Source organism: Perca fluviatilis, chromosome 14 (assembly GCF_010015445.1).
Source record: "Perca fluviatilis chromosome 14, GENO_Pfluv_1.0, whole genome shotgun sequence".
NCBI lineage: Eukaryota > Metazoa > Chordata > Actinopteri > Perciformes > Percidae > Perca > Perca fluviatilis.
Genome location: NC_053125.1, coordinates 13328456 through 13348773, shown reverse-complemented (window position 1 = coordinate 13348773; position 20318 = coordinate 13328456). Strand labels below are relative to the sequence as shown.

Sequence of the window (20318 nt, the reverse complement as noted above, 5' to 3'; positions counted from 1 at the left end):
CAACACAGAAAAACCTCATACATATGTTGTTTTCAAAGAAAATATATTCAATGTAAAATGTAATTGACATACTTCCTTACAGTACTGTACCTAAGGTAACCTTAATCAAAATGTGCACATTCAGTCTGCTGATCGGTGGTCATCTTTGTCATTAAATCTACTGTACAGTGTCCAAGATTCAATTTTGGATAGTTTACAATTACAAAAATTATTAAAATTAAAATTCAAGTACAAGGACACAGTCCAAAATGAACACTAAAAGTAATATACACACATCAAACAAGATTCATTTTGTTTCTTATTTCATGAGATTTAATCCAGTTGGCAAATAGTATTTTTGTCCTAGTGTGTGTTGTCCTCTTGCCCCCATGAGGGGGCGTCAGATGATTGTTCTTCATTCAGAGACTATTCAGAATAATACACTTTTTGATCCACAATGTGATCTGCTAATCTGGTTTATAAAGCATGCACCATGAGATATTACAATACATGTCATGTAAGACTTGCAAAGCTAGAACGTTAATTGTTCTGAATTTAAGTGTAAGTTTCCAAAATTACAGCCAGAGTAAAATGTTTTAATATATATATTTTATTTTACAGTTTTCGGCGGTGATCCAGAAGGAAAATCTGCAGAATCTAGCGGACTCTTTTTCAGCTTATGAGTTTAATTTATTTATTTTTTAAATCTGCAAAAAAATCTGCGGAATTCTGCATCAGCAGATTCAGTGTGGCCCTGTATGCAAGTGATCCAATAATGTGGATTTTAGAATGTACTATTAATGTGTACAGACCACAGCAGCACTATAAAACATTTCCCTCTCTGATGTTTACCAAATACAAAATCTGAAGAATTGTATGTGGCACTATTATAGCACACTGATGTGATTTTGATAATCATGTGCAAACGTGCAATATTCTACAGATTTAAATTGTGTTACTTAAGAGTATTAAGTAATTTAACACACATTTGAAAGTTTAAGGTGAATAGTTTATTTGTTTCACTTTTGTCAGAGATAGCTGACTTTTGGATATTATTTACAGAAGAAATGTAGAAATGCTATATTATTTTCAGAAAGAACATCCACTGGGATATATTGTAGATCTATTCAGAAGTGGGTAATGTTGCAAACATTTGTTTTCGCTCCATTTAAGCAGTTACTTTTCATAATTATATTTCTGAGAATAAAAACGCAGTTGCCAACCAAACAAACGTATCACATTTTTACAAACCGTAAGGCACACAAACAAAAATCACAGGAAGAAAATGGCATTTTTTTGATGGAGATATACACATTATCTCCAATAACATGAGTAAAAAGAAAATAATTGAGAAAAATGTGCTAATTTTACTAAACGAATGGATGGCCAACATGCCTCACTGAGGATAATGTTTTATGTTTGTGACTATACAGTGTAGGAAAATACTGTGTGAACACTGATTGAAAACCATCATGATAAACTGTCAACGAATTCCCCAAACATCAACCAATTCTCAAGTGTATATCAGAATTGGGGTTTCCTGGTTTGATGGCTACTTCTTGTATCCAATATCAAAGTCATTGTGGAAAAAGAAGAAGAAAAAGTCAGATTGAAACACTCAGTAACTCACTTACATAATGTCCAGACACGTCTCCAGTAGTTTCCAACGAGCAACAGGAAGTCAGTTAGTGAGATTCTACCCAGCATGCCTTGTGTTTGCTCACATTTGGGGCCAAGCAATGCTTTAATCACAGGCAGCAGGAACTGATCAGGCTGAATAGGTGAGGGCAGCTGGACTTTGGCCCACAGGACGAGGAGGAGGAAAACTGCAGAAAGCGTATTAGCCGACAACCCCCAAAAAGTGTGTATAATACAAAGTTACAGTGTTTGCATCAACAACCAAACCCCACTGCCCTTTCACAATAAAAACAGTGAATTATATGAACAAATCTTAAGACCTGAAATTCACCCGAGAGCAAACTTTCATTTAATACTGTACAACCAACAATCTTTTGTACAATGACCATAATACCATATAAATAACCTCAAACACTGCTCTTAGTGTAAACTCCTAAACAGTGCTTCAAAAAAAACAAAACATATTGATAGATGGTTTACTTTACAGGAAATATACATACAGTTAAATGAAATACACTGAAAGCAGCACTGATCTTATGACAAAAGATACCGTCGTCTAATTCTATGCTCATGGGAAATATAGTTACCTGTGTGCTTCTGTAGAGAAACCATTGATATTATGGTCCGATTTTGACATCAATACAATCCTTGTGTTGTCTCATTCTAGTTGGCAAGTAAACATGAACAAAGTTGAAAAGTTTCTCAGAGTTTTTATCTAATGCTCTATCTATAGTATATACACTTTAAAAATGGTACAATGTATGTTTTCTTTTTTCCTAAATGCTTCCTTGAAAGAGCAAAAAAAAAAAAAAAAAAAAAAAGACCAGCCACAATGGGTAACTAAGTCGGGGTAAGAACACTCTGGAATTGAGAGCCAGTCTGGAATGTAAAAACTGAGAGGGGTGTGAAGTTACCTCAGGTATTTTGTTCTGGTTTTTGTATGCTGTAAAAATTCACAGTGATTCCACTTGGCAGTAAATAAAAGTCAAGGCTGCAGAGATAGAAGCATTCTCTCTAAAAACCCCTTCAACGCAAATCTCTTTTTCCCGTGTGTGTTTCCATAATGCAGTTTGCAGAATAGAAAGACACTCCAGAGACTAATGGTGAAGACCATTAAGGGTTTACGTTTTCATTTTCACTTTTTTCCTCTTTTATTTTTTTTTTTTATCTAACAAAGTTTTTATTCAATAAAATTGTCAAAATGCAACTCATTCCAGAGTGTTCGCACCATATTGCCTACTTCTACTTGCTAGCCCACAGTAATGAACAATATTTTTTTATGTATGATCAAAAGTCTGCATAGCACACTGTACACAGTATGAGTCCATGTCAGTTATTGGGCCAAGCTAAAGATGATGTTCTCTTCCAAAGCCTCCGCAGTCAGCCAAAAGTTAAAGAACATTTTCAAAGAGGTGCATTGATCGCATGATGTTTTCATCCTGCGCACAAATAGAAACAATGTAATGAGAAAAACGGAAAGTGTGCCAACAGTAGTGAAAGAGATGTGTCGGGATATCCAGCTTACATTTTGGCAGCAGTCGATAAACTCGTCGATGGTTACCACTCCGTCTTTATTCTTATCCATCTTCTGTTGGAGACGGAGACAAGGAAAGATGAAAAGCGGCCTCTATACTGTGACTGACATTTACAGTGCAGCGAGCGCTGACGACGACACACTTGCCTGAAAGAATACTTCTACATGCTGACGAGGCGTCTCCTCTCTGAGGACAGGGTATGTGCATTTTCCCATCATGTCGTAGATGGCCTTCATGATGTCTAGCATTTCCTGCGACACAGAAAAGAGTCAGTTTGCCCAAATTACAAAAGAAGCCATTCCTCATTTACTCCAAATGGAAAGCCATTCAGATGATTTGGGCTTTACGTGCCTGAGATTTTGAGCTTTGTATATTTCTGCTGCTACTTCAACTCAATTAAAAAGGTGAATGGAACTCCATTTGTGGTGTTCAAAGATTTGAAAAATGACATTTGGAAAGTGAAAGGAGGCAATGTTCCCGTTCCTCTGGCTAATCCACAGACCTCACTGCCGACGTTTTTTATTGGAACTACTTCTGCTGAAAGAAATAGTCTCTATGAAAACTGTTCCTTGTGAAGTTTGTGGGTCATCCAGAGTAACAACAACACTGTACTTTTGACTTTTTAGGCTCTAGGGATGGTAATGGCTGTTGCTGGCTGACAGATATAGCTCAACTAGTATTTGATCAAGTCAAGTATTCTACATCTATTTGTCCCCAGAGGCGCAACTGGCTTCGCAGCAGTGACAAATACACAGGTGTATCTGCCAGAGCTAATAGAACATGAGCTTGCAGATTTGTCTGGTTTCTCTGGCTAGTCCACCTCAGGAGAAATTGTAATAACGTTGGTGATCCCCTGACTTACCATCCAGGGCCATCATCAGGTCAAAACTTCTATTGTCATTTATAAGCAAATACCTGCAAAACTAAAAACACGGTCTCAAGGCAGTTCGTGAAATGGTCACGTTATTTTAATCTATTGATTCGTGTTCACAGGGACGTTTTTCTCGTTTTCGTGGTGGCCAGCACAAAATGGTCTATACGGAGATTGCGGGGGAGGACGCCTCACACTGCGGGAGACGGCCGCACGACAACAACGGGATGGCGGAGGTTGGGTTTAGGAGAAAAACAACAGGGAAAGGACGCCTCACACGCCGGGAGACAGCCGCAGGGAACGCGCGACAACAACGGGATGGTTAACGGGGAAACAAAGCGCCACACGCGGGACGCGATCCCCGGCCACCCATCCACCACCCCAACCAAACCTCCTTACGCGGATTTTCGGCATTTCATACTACTCACTACTGTAGTCGTGCTGTCACCACGACATATGCTTCCCATTTAAATACATTAGTTTACATTTTCGTGCTGGCCACCACGAAAAAAAACGACAAAAACGTTCCCTTGAACATGAATCAATAGATTAAATAACGTGACCATTTCACGAACTGCCGTGAGACTGGGTTGAAACTAATCACATAGCCACCCCTCTGTACTTTGTGTTTCGTGCAATTAATCTAATGTTAGTATGCTAACAAGCTAAACTAAGAAACTGTGATGGTGAACATAGTAAAGACTTTACATCTGTTAACCATCAACATGTAAGCATCTTCATCGTGAGCATGTTAGCATCCTGACGTTAGCCAGACAATGTTTGTTTTTTTCGTAATTTGGGTGAACTGTACCATTAACAAAAACTCTTGCCTTGAAATCTACTTCAAATAACAGGAGAATATTTAGGTTATTCAGTGATTCACTGTTGGGACATACCTCTTTAGTGATATATCCATCTTTATTGATATCATACAGGTTGAAAGCCCAGTTGAGTTTTTCCTGGATTGTGCCTCGCAGAAGGATAGAAAGGCCCATAACAAAATCCTGCAGTGAAAACAAGATTCTATGAGAATTGTATAAAATATACACATTTAAAAAATTTGTAAGTAAGTACAAGCAACAAGTACTTGAAAACCTATGAAATAAACAAAAACTAAAATATTCACCATGCACATTACATGTAGGTAGTATTTCAGCTGATTTCATGCATCAACATTTCTGCAAAAATATTATGTCAGGTATTAATTAGAGGCAAATGATGAAACCGCAAGAGTACAGATGCTATAAATCAAAATTCCTTGTTATTCAAGTTATTAACGGTCTCATAATCTGTGTTGGCCCTCAGGGACTCCCCATACTTTGAAGTGAATTCACTGCACATTACCTCTGGTTTGGCATAATGACATCTTTTCTGTCCTAATAAGAAAATCTAAGCCCTTCATAAATATTTATCACGTGTTGATATCATCTCAAGTAGACTTACTTGGGCTAATTTAAAATGATTGGGGTTGCAGGTTACATAATGCCACAGTGTAATTCCTTGGGGGCTCACAGAGGTTGAAACATTAAAAATGTTTAGTTTGATGTAGTTTTGTAGCAAATTTCAGTGATGGACAAGACTTTTGCGATTGTTGACATTCTCAACACACACATACAGTACACTACTCATCGATTCTTTAGGAATAGGAATATGACATTACTTGTCTTACCTCAAAACTCACAGAGCCATTGTGATCTGTGTCAAATGCATTGAACAGGAAATGCGCGTACGTTGAAGCATCTATGGGGAGAAAAAAAACATATGTATTAAATTTTAAAAAACAATGCCGTAAAGAGACAATGGTTCAAAGGTTCGTAGCTTTTCTGGAGAACTTCTTAGAATCAGAATGTGTTTTCTGTCATGATGAGAGAGAAGAACAATATGCTTAGAGCGAAGAGTTTTACCATTGTTCCCTGTGAGGTGAGCCATTATATATACTTGTCTGCCTTTCTTCTTTCTGAACAGCTATATCAAAGCCTCCTAATGTTTTCTCTCTTGTTCCTCGGGTAGAATCTTTTCCATAATGAAGAGAACAAGCAGTGAGCAACTCCAGCCTGCATAAATAAAAACTACTTTCTCACTCTTCCCCTCTCTCTCACACATTTCCTTCGATAGAAGTTTTAACTTAAAAAGTACTCTGGACTGGGTGCAATTTTTCTAAACAGGATTGAAAGGCAATTTGTGTTAGTCCAGCACACAGAGGAGATAAGAAGCAGCAACACAAGCTGCAAAAACAAACCAGCAGGCTCACATGACACACACCTCCTTGTGGGAAGAACTGTGCGTAGATGTCTTTAAAAGTTTCTTCGTTGACGACTCCACTGGGGCATTCCTGGAAGACAGAATGGAATTGCACATGTCATTCAGCATCTATGTTAAAGACTCCTTCCTATATTAAAGTCCTTGCCTTAAATCGGAGTTTTAGAAGTGCCAATCATGGTCCAACTTGCACAAGTGTGACTGAAACTTGAAAGCTCCAGTGCACACACTTCCCTGAAATTTCCATTTTCAGTGTAGAAGGAGTCTTGCGTCCAATGGTTAAACTTTTAAAATTAACAATCATTGCATATTCATAGACTCAGATTTTTTTAACGAGGGGGAAGGAGAAGATGTAATTTTAAGAATTTTTAAACTTTTCTTTTTTACCTTTTGGAAAAACCATATCAGACGAATCAGTTTTATATGCCTTTAAACACTTCTGAAGAAGATTTTAAACATTTAACAGGCAAAAGGATAAACTAAAGCCAGGCTTCCCATGTAGACAAACATTACCTAAGGAAAAATGTAAAAATTATTAAATTACATGACAATATTTAATATTTCAAGAGCAACTTAACCGCAGCTGAAAATCTTGTTTTTGCTAACCTCTAGTGGTTAAACCTACATTGCTTCAGTGATCAGGGTTCGGACAAGGTTTTTTTTTTTTTCACTTGTCTGGTCGGGCAAGTATTAAAAAAAATTCTACTTGCCCTAAGTCAAGTTTTACTGGCCCCTATACAAAACATTCCGAGGAAAAACGTAAAAAGAAAGGAAAAAAACAAAAATAGAAAGTCATAAAAAGCGTTGGGAACAAAATGTAAAAAATAGACAAAAACATTAAAAAAGGCAAAAAAAAGTCAAACGTTGAGTGTAAATTTCTCATGAAAAAAATGTCAAATGCATCATGCGCCAACTCATTTCTTAGAGATGATGAAATGATTATGATACAATGATGCCCGAACGGGCAAGTGGGTTGATATATTTACCAGCCGGAAATGGCAATCCTTATTGTTGAACCCTGAGTGATGTAGAAGTGTACTGTGTGAAGTACACTGTGACATCACTGTTGGGTGCAACAGACCTGAAATTATCCACCAGAAAGGGGCAATGTCTTTGATGTTAAGTTGCTCTTTCACTTCAAACCAAGTTGCTAGTTCAGCTCTTGGTCATTTTATTTGACTGTCTATTGAGGTAAGATGCATTTAGAAGGGCAACATTTTATTTCATTAAGGAAACATTATTTAATTTGTCTTACTAAACCTTGACAGTTTCTCAGACCGACAGCATGTAATACTGTAGATGATACAGGCTCATGTTGAATTTGGTGGTATTCAAACTGCAAACCCTCCAAGCCTCAATAGATATCTTGTACATAGTCATTCAGTGTCACCCACCTATGGTTGTTTGGTAGCATTCAGTAGAAAAGACTGAACACTCTTACATAACACCTCCAAGATGTTTGCTTGTGTCTCCCTTTAAAGGAAAATGGCCAAGCAAAGACTCAGTGGATGACCTTGCTCAGCACAGTGTGGTTATAAAGGCAGCCAGTTTTGCAGCTTCAATTTCTGCTTGATGTGAGGCTGCACACTGCGGCAGTATATTGAATCTTTGGGAAATGCTCCCCCTATATAGACAATTTCCAAACCGGGAGGCAATGTGTCTCTAGGGTTTTCTATACAAGAAAATAAACAACGGCCATAGTGGAAGTTGTTGTGGAAAATCAAAGATAAGGAACAGACTGTATGGCATGAATATGATAATTTGAGCACCTCTCTGATACGGTTTCCTGAGAAAACACCTAGAAAATAAAAGAAAATATGGGAAATATACATGTGCACTTCTGCATCTACATTTTCTATTTCTTTATCTGAGAATGGATTTAAAATCTATTTTACTTTTGTTTAAGAAACTAACAAACTAGTTTTCAGTGTGAACAAGCTAGTCAAAATCACATGGAACACTGGGTTTCCTCCTTCCTGTGACCATGTTTGATCAGCCATGTTAGGAAACAGAATTGTGGGGGTGAAAATATAAAGATGTCTCGCTTCAAAAGGGCTCCTTGTGTTTCAAGCTAAGAGGATGCTTTGAGGTTGTCTGCATGAATCCCCTGACACTCTTCTTCTGTTGTCTCACAGACCCAGTTGCTTCTGGGGTGAGATGAGGTCAAGAATTTTGGGGGAGTTATATTAGACAGAATGAGCACAAGTCTGTCTGCATATTGTAGTTTGGCAGTCTGTAACCCGATTCAATGAAGCCTGAGAGTCTGTGGTGCTGTTCACATTAAACTAGCATATAAATCCAAATAATTTTGCATGTGGATAATTACTCTCCATGGTGGACAGACCAGTTTATCCATAGCGACTTACAATTGCTATATATGTCAGAGGTTGCCCGCCTCTGGAGCAACTAGGGGTTAAGTGTCTTGCTCAGGGACACATTGGTTGATGTATCACAGTGGGAATCGAACCCGGGTCTCCCACACCAAAGGCATGTGTCATATCCATCGTGCCACCACCACCCTTATTATATATATTCCTCAAAAAGGTTTACTGTGTCCGACAGTAAACCTTTCTGAGGAATATCATTGTGCAACACTGTAAAAAAGAGCAAGTTCAAAAACATTTTAAGGGAATAGGTCAACATTTTGCTTTCTTGCCAATAGTTAGAGAAGAAGATTGATACCAATCTTATGTCTTAGAGTGGTATCAATCTTCTCATCTAACTCAAGAAAGCGAATAAGAGTATTTTTCAAAAAAGATTCTCAGTTTAATAAACTATTTTAATATTTTCTAGCAAAGACTGCAGAGATGTTCAGCACTGGAAGAAAACGAACATATCCAATCTAAAAGCAAAGACGCTCCACAGCATCTTTGTACATTTGACACAGACAGTAGGCTTTTTCTTTGTTGTTTAGTAGAGCTTCTGTTAATTAAAGCATTGTTTATGTTCTGAAACATTTCAGCGAATGGGTTGTCAACAATCAACCTTTTGTTGAGGAAGTGCAAGGAAATGTCATGCAATTAAGTACTTAAAATGAGGAGGGGGAGATTTTTCAAACATGTAATTTCACATCTGTGCACTGTTGTGTGTATGTGTTTGTACACAGATGGGCAATTAAAGCTGCCAACGCTAATAACACTTATTAAGTGGGACAGTGATATACAAATGGCTGTGTTCCAAGTCAGCTTCTTCTAACCTTGCTAACTCATCCTCACAAACCTGAAGGAAAATTAAAGGTTAGTAAAACTTTGTGATTGTTGTACCGCATCTCACACTGAAGGCGGAATTCATCTGATTGCATTTTATCGTCTCCTATCAGCCTCATGAGGACATTGGCGAGGGAGGCAGTTTTTCGAATTGAGAATGAAGCCATTCTGTTATCTGGTTATCATCACGTACAACACAGTGCATCTGCAAATCAATTTAAAGTTCAGTGAAATAGTTACACTCACTTGAAGCCTGAACTCCCTTAAGGTCCCAAGATAAACTTTGATGTTGCAAAGCTAAAGGTCAGGACCTCATTCACACATTGCTTTTTACATTACATCACATGTCATTTAGCTGACGCTTTTATCCAAAGCAACTTACAATTGCTAGATATCAGAGATGGCCCGCCTCTGGAGCAACTAGGGGTTAAGTGTCTTGCTCAGGGACACGTTGGTTGATGCATCGCAGTGGGAATCGAACCCGGAGCTCCCATACCACCTGACATGAGTACATTAATATTGAGCTTTTGGTAAAACTTATCTTTTAATGCATATTTCTCTGCATCAGTGACGAACTAATAGCTGAATAAACCACCCCATTAAAGGATACAATATAATGTGCATTAGGATATTTTACATTTATAATTAAAGGAATTTAGCTCCCCTGCCCCTACAAACATACATTTCTTAAAATGCAAGGTTATGGTCAAGGTGCACTTATAGTTGTTTATTTCGATATCTTATCTCCCATTTTTTATTGGAGTTTTTTTATCTGTATACTAAATCAAAAATAAAATTATGGGCAAAGAGCTATTGGAATAATATAAGTAGTATGTTGTGTGCAATGATAACAAGTGAGGGTGTCTTTCAAAATATCCCCTTGGCGCCACCAGCTGGAGTGTTCTCGAAGATTAACTCATTATTCAGGAAATTTATTTGGAACAAGAAACGCCCTCGAGTTCGTCTTTCTCTTCTTTATCTTCCATTTGACACTGGAGGGTTAAAATGTCTCAACCTGTACTGGTATTATTTAGCTGCACAATTAAGAACAATAATGTTTTATTTTTCCTCTGGAAACAAACCATCCTGGGTGGATATGGAGTCATGTGGTTTTGCGTTGCCATTAAACTTGTATATATATATTCAGATAAGTTTAAACAATTGAAAACAGTCACCACGCACCCCATTGTTTGTAATATGATTAGAGTATGGTATGAAGTTAGAGAGTACATGAAAATAGCTGACTCTTTATCCCAGTTTAGCCCCATTTGGGGCAACACATTATTCAAACCAGGCACGAAGGACTCAGGATTCCGGCTGTGGGTTGAAAAAGATTAAGCAAAATTAGTGATCTTTTTGAGGAGGGAACGTTGATTACGTTTGAGCAGATATCTACTAAGTAAAATATTCCAAGAAAACATTTCTTTAAATATTTACAGATAAGGAGCTTTGTTCTTTCTATGCAGAACCAATCATTAAACTTGCCAGAACTTTCTTCTTTGGAGGAATTAATTACCAAGAAATGCAATAATAAAGGATTAATATCAGTTTTTTACAACTGGCTTGCATCAAGGTCTACTGAATCAACAACCTCGAAACTTGAATTATGGAAGGTGGGATTGAGTGAGGAGATATCCGAGGATGAATGGAGACAAGTCTGTAAAAACTCTCAGAAACCTTTAGGTAATGTTAGCTTAAAACTACTTTAACACTGTATAACTGGTTGATGAAGACTTACATAACTCCTGTCAAACTAAATAGGTTTAATAAAAATATCCCTGATACATGTTTTAAAAACAAAAAACCCCCAAAAATTTTTTTTTTTTTTTTTTTTTTAAAAAAAAAAAAATAAAAATTTTTTTTTGAAAAATAATTATTTTTATTTATTTTTTTTTTTTTTATTTTTTCTTTTTTTTTAAAATTTTTTTTTTTTTTTTTTTTTATAAAAATTATTATAAAATTAACTCCTATTCTTATTTTTTTATTTTTTTTTTTATTAAATTAAAAAAAAAAAAAATCTCTTTACTTAAAAATGTCCCCTCCTCCTTTTTTTTTTTTTTTTTTTTTTCCTTTTTTTTTTCCTTGTAAAAAAAAAAAAAATTAAATTTTATAAATATAATTTTATTTTATTTTAAATATATAATAAATTTTTTTTTTATTTTTTTATTTTTACATTTAAAAAAAAAAAAAAAAAAAAACAATAATATTGGTCATTTATTACAGGAGGTGTAAAGTACAGTAATGTATATTTGGTTTTTGGGTACCTTGCAATATCTGTTTTGTATTTAGATTGATTCTCTTCTGAGACTTTTGAGTATTTCTATATGGGAGAAGAGAGTGATGTGTTCTCTTGTTGGGGTGGGAAATAACTGACGAAATGGAAAAGTGTTTTTCTGTTACCTGTCTTATGTAATCAAAACAAACATATTGTTAAAAAAAAAAAAGTGAGGGTGTCATTTTTTAATTTGCCCTTTCATGTTGCATTTTACACATTATTCACTGTCAAACATTATATGTAGTGAGAGTTCAGAAAATGTATTTATATTAATTTGATATGCTTGTAAAATTAGCTCATCCGTGATAATAAAATCACAAATACAATCAGTGAAATGCAAAACTGGCCAGGCATGAAATTCCTTTCCGAGACTTGTGAAGCGAAGCGTAAGAAGCGGTGTGGGGAATGAAATAACCCTGTGAACAAAGGCATCATCGCTGATGGAATAGAAACTGTGAGATCTTAATCTGATGCCTGAGGCAGCGCCCTGGACTGTGAACTGTGAAAGCCCAGCAGATTCAGCCAGACGTGAGGACAATGTTGTGTTATTTCCTGTAGTCTGAGGTCAAGGGATTTATGAAACAATGGATTCTCTCATACCTTTAAGGTGAGCTTTGCTAAAACGCCACATTAAGAGCAAGATCCAGAGCCAGAGGTCTTGTTTTGGTCCCTGCTAGACATATTGCTGGATCTAAGACAAAGCTCCACTTTGACCATCTGCGCTACAAGTGAGTGACTCGTAAAGTTTGTTGTCAAGACAAATGACCTCATCCTGCCACCCACAGGCATTCGATTTGCTTCGAAACCCTGGACAAGGACAAAAGGCCAAATATCTCATCACGGGAACCATGCCAGCTTCTATTAGACTGGCTGGCCTTAAAAGCTCTGCCAATGTCACCGGGTTGGGGCAAGACAGAGATGAGCCGTTTGACCCTGACAGTTAAAAAAATGAGCTACACTTTGGACTTAGTGATGGACAAAAGCTATTTAGGAGCTGTAATTTAAGTGCCATGACTCTTGTCTTGGTGTTTTTTGGACTTCTGCCACAACAATATCTGCAGCGATGCATAGCTTTGAATAAAAGCAGAGAGAACAACAGTTAAGTGTGTTAGCATGCTAACATTGGTCAATTAGCACTAAACACAGTAGTAGTAGAGAGAGTACTGCTGATGATGATTGGAATGTAATTAGTTTTGCAGATATCTGGTCATAAATTAAAGAATTGGAACAATTTGACCTGGTGGTGCTACATAAAAAAAAAAAACATGGGGATTACCAAAGCTATTACAATTCCCTGTGAAAGAAAGTTAAATGTTTGCAACAAATTTCCGGACAATCTATTCAATAATTGTCAATACATTTTCCTCAACCTCAAGGTGAGAGAAAAGATGTAGAGAAAAGATATTTCACTGGTTAAGTGAAAACATTGAACAAAGTGGTGGACCGACAGGCCGACCATCCGACCAACTGACATTGCCATCCCTCCAGTGAGATCTCTAGAGTGATCCCACTGGAGTGGCTAAATATAAAATGCAAAACTCAGTCATGTAAAAAAAAAAACAGGGATGGTGTCTATAAACATATGCAAGATTCTCTCCCTCAGCATTAGGGGAAGTCAGGCAGAGTGTGCGGCACAAATTAAAGGCCTCATTAGTACACTTCTTACCTCTTACTCTGTCTCAAGTGGAAGTGGACTAATGGCTGGAGCACAGTGCAGGCTCAACAGGAAACTGAAGCCCCATGGGAATTCCTCTATCACAGTACTCCTCTCTTTCATTGCCAGACAATTTGGGTTGAGTTAATTCTGGGTCATCTCATTACGCCTCACATCAGAGGTGACAATGAAGTGAGGTGGTTTGATATGGGCTGCTCTGGAGGACTTTGACCTGATTGCTCATTGGTAATCTCCCACAATGTGTCGGCGATATGACCTAATTATCATTGGCTCAGCTAACAATGTAGAGAAAGTTAAATTTTTTATGGCAAACAACTGGGCACGATAACATTTAGTGCACAATGTAGATGAGTCACCAAAATGCTTGATTATTATTATTATTATTATTATTATTGAGTGGATGCAGAATAGTGATGAGAACTAGAAGGAAGTGGAGCTGTTGAAACTTTAACACTGCTGTCAAATACAGAAGGTTGGTTACAGAAGAATAAATCAAATAAAATCAAAGGAAAACCTGTTTTTATGTCAAAGTAACAGAGAGATGTACAAGAGAGAACAAAGTCCACTGAGCTATACATTATGTATGGTGCTTACATTCTTGAAGCCGCGGTAAAGGATCTGTAGCTCCTTTCGGGAGAAACTTGTCTGGGCTTCCAGTTGCTCCAGGCCCTCGGGGCGATGGCGGACTGTAGACAGTTCAAGCTCATCTTCAACGCTGTCTGGAGAGGAGGAGGAAGACAGTCAGATGTGAACAGATGCTGCTGAGTCTTTGCAAATTAGCATGTTTGATGCTAGAATTTGAGATATCCCAATACACTGCCAAATATCAGCAAAAGTAAGCAAATAAACCTAGATGTTTGCATCTTTTATATCCAAAATGTTCCATTTTGGCATGAAATGGTTACAAATTCTATATAACCTTCTTGACATAAAAAAAAAAAAATCCTTTTCTCCTTGTTATATCCGGTCCCTTTATCTGCAAATGTTACTTCACAAAACGAATAAAAGTCAAAAAGCCCTTTTTTCTCTACACCAAACACAACAGCAGAGATAATTAGTGTTATTGAGGCCCTTGAACAAAGTTCTCGTGGCAGGATGCCTCTTCATGAACCCAGTGAAACTTTTTAATGGGCCTGTAATGATGGCAGATGCTGTCTGGGCCCTGTCACCGACTGCACTGTCCTCGCAGCACTGCGTTTGACTTGTCTTGTTGGCGCAGGGCCTTTCATATACCTGAAGTGTGACACAGTGTCTAAATGCCTCATTAGCTCCAAGGGTACTATTGTGGCCCAGAGCCAAAAGGCCACGGCTTCTCACCGACCACAATTAACCTGCTGCTATGGAGCTAATGCTTTGTATTCATAGGTGATGGTAACCAATAAGGAAATAAAATAGCTGCTTAATCTCATTCTCATCAATAAATTAGTCCAGAATTTGTAGACGTACAGCTGCGAAATAATTAGATATTCTGGATGGATTCTGAAAATTATAATATATAAATTATATATAAATATAATATATTCTTTCAATTAACAGAATTTATGTTGAAAATCAAGAAGAAAATATCAGCAGGCTAATATGCATATAAATATCACTAGAAATCACACATTTAACAGATTTTCTTTTACTTATTCAACTGTAAAACTAAAATGTTGTATTTGAAATGGTAAAAAAAAAAAAAATCTAAAAAGGAGTGTTGTACTGTAGCTGAACTCCAGCTTGAGCAATCATTTCTGACTAAAGCCTACATTGAGTGTGTGGCGCCCATACCCAGAAGAGCCACAGAAAGAAAAAGCATCTTAGCCAACAACAAAAACAAAAACCTCATCACAGAGAGAGACAGAGAGCCTTGGAAGAGCCACTTGCTTTGATTACTGGAGGATGGCTTTTTGGCTGTGGAGCATGGAAAGAGCCTCATGAGTCGAGCTCTCACCCCGCGCTTGTGGACAATCTGAGGGTATCCTGGGAAATACAGCATTAGGTCTTACGGTTACCCAGGCAACTAGCAGCCTCAGTACATTCTCGGAAACTGGACATGCAAGAGGTGAGGGTCTATTAAAGTGCATATAGACATAAGGCATCCTCATAGTTGGTTCTTCAGGACAACAACACAGTATTTTTTACCATATTAGTTTAAAGCCGCAGCTCCAAAAAGCAGCAAGAGATGACTTCTTGAATTTGGCAGACTTAAACGTGATTGTTTTGATTATATAAAGAGATGTACCAGAAGTAAATTTAACAAGCACAGAATCCGAAAACACACGCACACAAATCTGGTTTATAAAGAACTTGAATGGTTACAACATCTGTGGTATACATGCTGTAATCTGCTGTTCCATCTGTGTGTATCTACATGTAAACCTGTAGCAGTTCAAGGCATCACTGCAAGTTCAAAGATTCAAAACCCTTTATTAATCCCAAAACGGGGAAATTCACAATGTCACAGCAGCAAGGGATTCAACGCATCGCTGCAAGTTCTAGGTATTCCTGCAAGTCACGAGCAACTAGTTCACTGGGTTACATTACTTATTAACAAGTTTCCTAGCACATTGTAGGTCAGGGTGTAATACGACATCTCAGGAGGTGTCAACTGTTTTCACACATAGCCCAGCATTCTCCTTGGCACAACCTTTCCCTCTTGTCCGTTTACCGAAAGCAGCTTGGTACATGATAAGTAAACTAAAGTGGACACTGCTTGCTCTTGAGGGAATTACTGGAATTGTTGGAATTGTTGGGGCTTTGTAAATTATAGAGTGTGGTCTAGACCTACTCTATCTGTAAAGTGTCTCGAGATAACTTATGTTATGATTTGATACTATAAATAAAATTGAATTGAATTGAATTATACAAGGATTGAATTGATAACCACAATACACAGAAAAAAAGCCTCTAATGTTCTATGCTGTACCACTATGAAGGTAATTTCCCTTTCCGGTCTGGGCTATTCTGACTTAGTGAATTTAGTGTGAGGTTAGATAGCAGCAGAGGAGGTTAGGACGAACTCGAGAGTGCTGCAAACCATTTGTCAATCACAGCAACACTTCATTTCAATCGCAGGTAAAAGTAATAGAAGAGTAGCAGAGTAGCGCTAGTCAACCTAACATCAAGATGGCAGCTGGGAGTAGTAATAGGCCTCTATAAACCTGGGCTATAAAACAGATGTAGTGGTAATAATTACATCATTGAATCGAGGCTGTGAAAATTGCATCATAAATCTGCAACCTGGTCTGACAAATCATGGAAGTCCAGTGGAAAATTGGCTATGAGCAGATGAATGACTCAGTGTAAAACTACTGGGCAAGAGAAAAACGATACCTGATAAAGGTTGTTGTGGTTTGAGTGTAGGTCAGTCTACCTCAAAGTGCACTACACTAAATACAGTGAGTTCATACAGTATTTAGTGTACCATGGCTGCAAATATTGGCTGGTTATCCTATTAGATAAAAAGGGATTTCCTACAAATATCCAGTCTACAATACTGCAAATGCATCTAGAAATAAAATAACAAGAGTCTACAACGACGTGAGCAGCCTACTTGAGTATCAGTATGCTAACATGCTCATGTTCACCATCTTAGTTTAGCATGTTAGCATTTGCTAAATAGCATGTACAGCTCAAATTGATAGGAATGTCATTAGTTTTGCAGGTACTGTATTTGGTAAGGCTAACAATTTAGAAAAAAAAAAACGATACCGATATAGCTATATATGCCATATCATCTGCGATATTATAGGGAATGATAACTTCTACATCATTATTATCATTTTCATTGAAAAACATTAAAAATGATTATGGTGTGATTTTTGCAGAGATCTGTCCCAAACAAAGATGTTGTCTTAAGTCTTTAGAATATGATGTGTTGGCCAGGTCATCTCTGCAGCATGACAATATTATATTTAAAAGGGTATTTTGACACAAATTTTGCTTTTAACACATATGGTGTCTCCTGCAATTTGAATATTGCAGAAGGCCATATTGTGATTTTGACAACATTTTGATTAATTGTTTATCCCTAGTATTTCGTCATAAACCCATAGACCAAATAAAATGTGACCTGATGATTAACATGCTCAGCAGAAATGGCTAAGTTTGAGAAAGCTTGACCAAACGTGAATTAAAGCAAGCTTTCAAAATATTGCCAAACACTTCTTAACCGAGCTGGCAAGGACCTCTGACAGCAAGGTTGCAAAGAGAAAAACCTCATCTGGTCCCAGTCTTTTTACCATGATGGTGTGCAGAGTTAAACACAGCACAGATACAGAGCAGATGGAAAAGCTCTTGGCTCAGATCTGTCACAATGTACACAATAACCAACATTACTGTGCATGACAAAGCTCTCATAAAAGTTACTGTTGATTCTGTTAAGTCCTGCTGTCAGCTCAAGACCAGCTCAGATTGCCCTCTATAATGACAAAATAACTTTGAGATTTAGAGGATGAAGAGACAAAGTTCAACTCTCATCTGTTCTTGTTACCTGCTGCCTGACACACACCTTCCTTCCTAAGTGGGGAGGAGACTTCTGAGCTTCAACTAGACAGATGTTGCTTTTGTTACCAAGTGATATTGGTCTTGACAGCAATCTGGCTTTATTTGGAAACATTACTGTACACAGAGACATCTTTTCTAGCTTGAAACTCAAGGAAAATGTGCTGGGCTTTAGTATATTCTTTAGCACTTGAACAATGAGTGCATTTGGGATGTTGTGCAGACCATCTGTACAATCACTAATACAATTGAAAGCATGACTTTTGGTGAAAAGCTTAATGAACATGAAGGCAATAAAAAAAAAAAAAATCTATGAAGTTGAGTAAAGCAGAGCGGGAGTGATCCGGCGCTTAATCAGGCAGGAAAAGAGCATGCATGGCTGTCTGATTAATGTTTGCCCTTTTAGTTTGTTGGCAGAATGGATCTGACGCTCGAGTGTGATAATGTAGAGAGCTGCTCGTGCTGTGGTCTGGTGCCCTTACCCACAAAGGTCAAAGGTTACCATTTTGCTGGTTAAGAAAAATCAAACATAAATGGGTGTTGTTGTCCTGAAGAATCAAGTATATCAAGCAAAATTGGAGGATTCTGCAGTCTAAACATTTTAGTGATTCAGTCATTACGTGCACACACATGAAGCCATGCCATACTTTTGCCTTTCTTGAAAGAACAAACCTGACATCAGCCTGCTGCTATAATGGCAAGTTGCAGCTGATGCAGCTCATCAGAAATGTAATTTATAGCCGTCTCTCAGTAACAAAGCTGCCATTTTAGCCTGCAGCAATACAAGAGAATGAGATGGAATGCATTATAAGGGTTATAAACAAAGAACAATGCCTTAGCGAAATAATTACAATTGGACATAGTGTAACCAGCTTTGTAGAATATAGCCATAAAATGGTCTATTGCACAGTATATTCTTCATCAATGAGCCGACAAAGCCGCACAAATATTTATATGAGAATATTAACCCCCAAAATGAGTCTGAACAGATCAATCATAGTTCAACTGCTACACTCCCTCAGGATTTATGATTCAATAGTCATTTATCTCAAAGGTAAAGTCAAGCTGGAGGGTAAAACTCCACTAGCCCTAAATCAATTGGATTCATGGACCGAAAAAGAATGGCTAATGAATATTTGATAAATCTATATCATGTACAAACTCCACTGTATTCAGTTAATGACAAATGGCTGCTGGAGATCAATAAATCTTGGGTCAATTCGTGTGCTGAAGCACGCAGTTTGATGGACAGTGCTGATAAGCTTGATGCTACTTTGTTGTGGTAGGAGGGTGTATGTACAGCAAGTGTTACACAGAAGCAAATGATGGCCTGGGGATCCACATGGGTGTGCGAATTAAATTTAAATGATTAAATGGATCTATGATGGGGGAAGTTGAGGTTTAATCCGTGTGAAATTGGCCAAGATAGTTTTTAATTTCAGGCATTGATAACATTCATCAGACCATGTATTTTATTTCCTCTCTTGCTTAGTTATTACAAGCCTTTTCCCCTAATGTTATCAGACTTAAATAGTGCAGTGTGTGATACTAGCACAATGTGTCTTTAAGAGCTTCTGTGTGTTCCTGTGACAAGGTCTTAACTTATACAATTTAGCACCAGCTCCTGGCTGCCCCTTTAGCACTGTGGCGCCAAGAAGGCGGGGCTCACCAAAGTAGGCCATGACTCCAACCGAGCACAACTTATCTTCTGACAGCTTAGATGATAGTGTTACAGGCGGCAGCACCCAACATGTGAGCCAATCCAACTTCAGTAGTGGTCTGAATATCTTTGACAGTGGCTCTGAGTTATAGTTGATGGCTGACTTACAGTAGGCCCTGATCAGATAGAGTGTGTTTTCGCAGACTGGGGCCTCATTTTATAATTGTTTTGACTGAGAGTGAAGCATTTTCCTTACTGCTTTTGCATTGCTGAGCGCATCACTTGTTTTGCCGGAGCACCCTGAAAGCCTTGAGTAGAAAAATCTTTAACTCAGGGCGGAAAAAACGCCCAATGTTATTTAAGTCCACAGCAGTTGACTAAGGACGGATGATCTGATGGTTGGCTAGCGAGAATTACAAAAAAAACACAACTGCTCTGATCGTGGCGTCTTCAACAAGAAAGGCAGTGCGTGCGCCTTGTGTTTTGCAACCTGCAAACGCACTTTATGTGATAGTGGCCTTAGTCTAATTGAGTGAGTCTCAGTGACCTCTCTTGGTTTCACCTAATGCTTAGACTAGAAGGGCCTGTTTAAACAAAGACAATGTGAAAACCCTTTTAAAATATTAAAACAGCTACAGCCTGTTTTTTTGATTTGAAAACATTACCCAAGTACCATCCCATCATTTTCTTTTTAGTGAATGCCAATATCCTCAAAGACACACTAACACTTTGTTA

General features: G+C 37.7%; 1 protein-coding gene across 3 annotated transcripts in view; it reads right to left on the bottom strand.

Annotated features, from left to right (window-relative positions):
* Positions 1-26: 26 nt before the first annotated feature.
* Positions 27-20318, bottom strand: part of kcnip4a (potassium voltage-gated channel interacting protein 4a) — a 149927-nt gene continuing 129635 nt past the window's right edge. For all 3 annotated transcript variants that reach the window (XM_039823207.1, XM_039823209.1, XM_039823208.1), the window contains 7 exons: positions 14033-14157; positions 6286-6355; positions 5693-5763; positions 4920-5027; positions 3299-3403; positions 3143-3205; positions 27-3056 (listed from right to left, as the gene is read on the bottom strand). In XM_039823207.1, coding sequence (XP_039679141.1) covers positions 3009-3056; positions 3143-3205; positions 3299-3403; positions 4920-5027; positions 5693-5763; positions 6286-6355; positions 14033-14157 — 590 coding nt within the window. In that variant the 3' untranslated portion in view covers positions 27-3008. The remainder of the gene's footprint in view (positions 3057-3142; positions 3206-3298; positions 3404-4919; positions 5028-5692; positions 5764-6285; positions 6356-14032; positions 14158-20318) is intronic.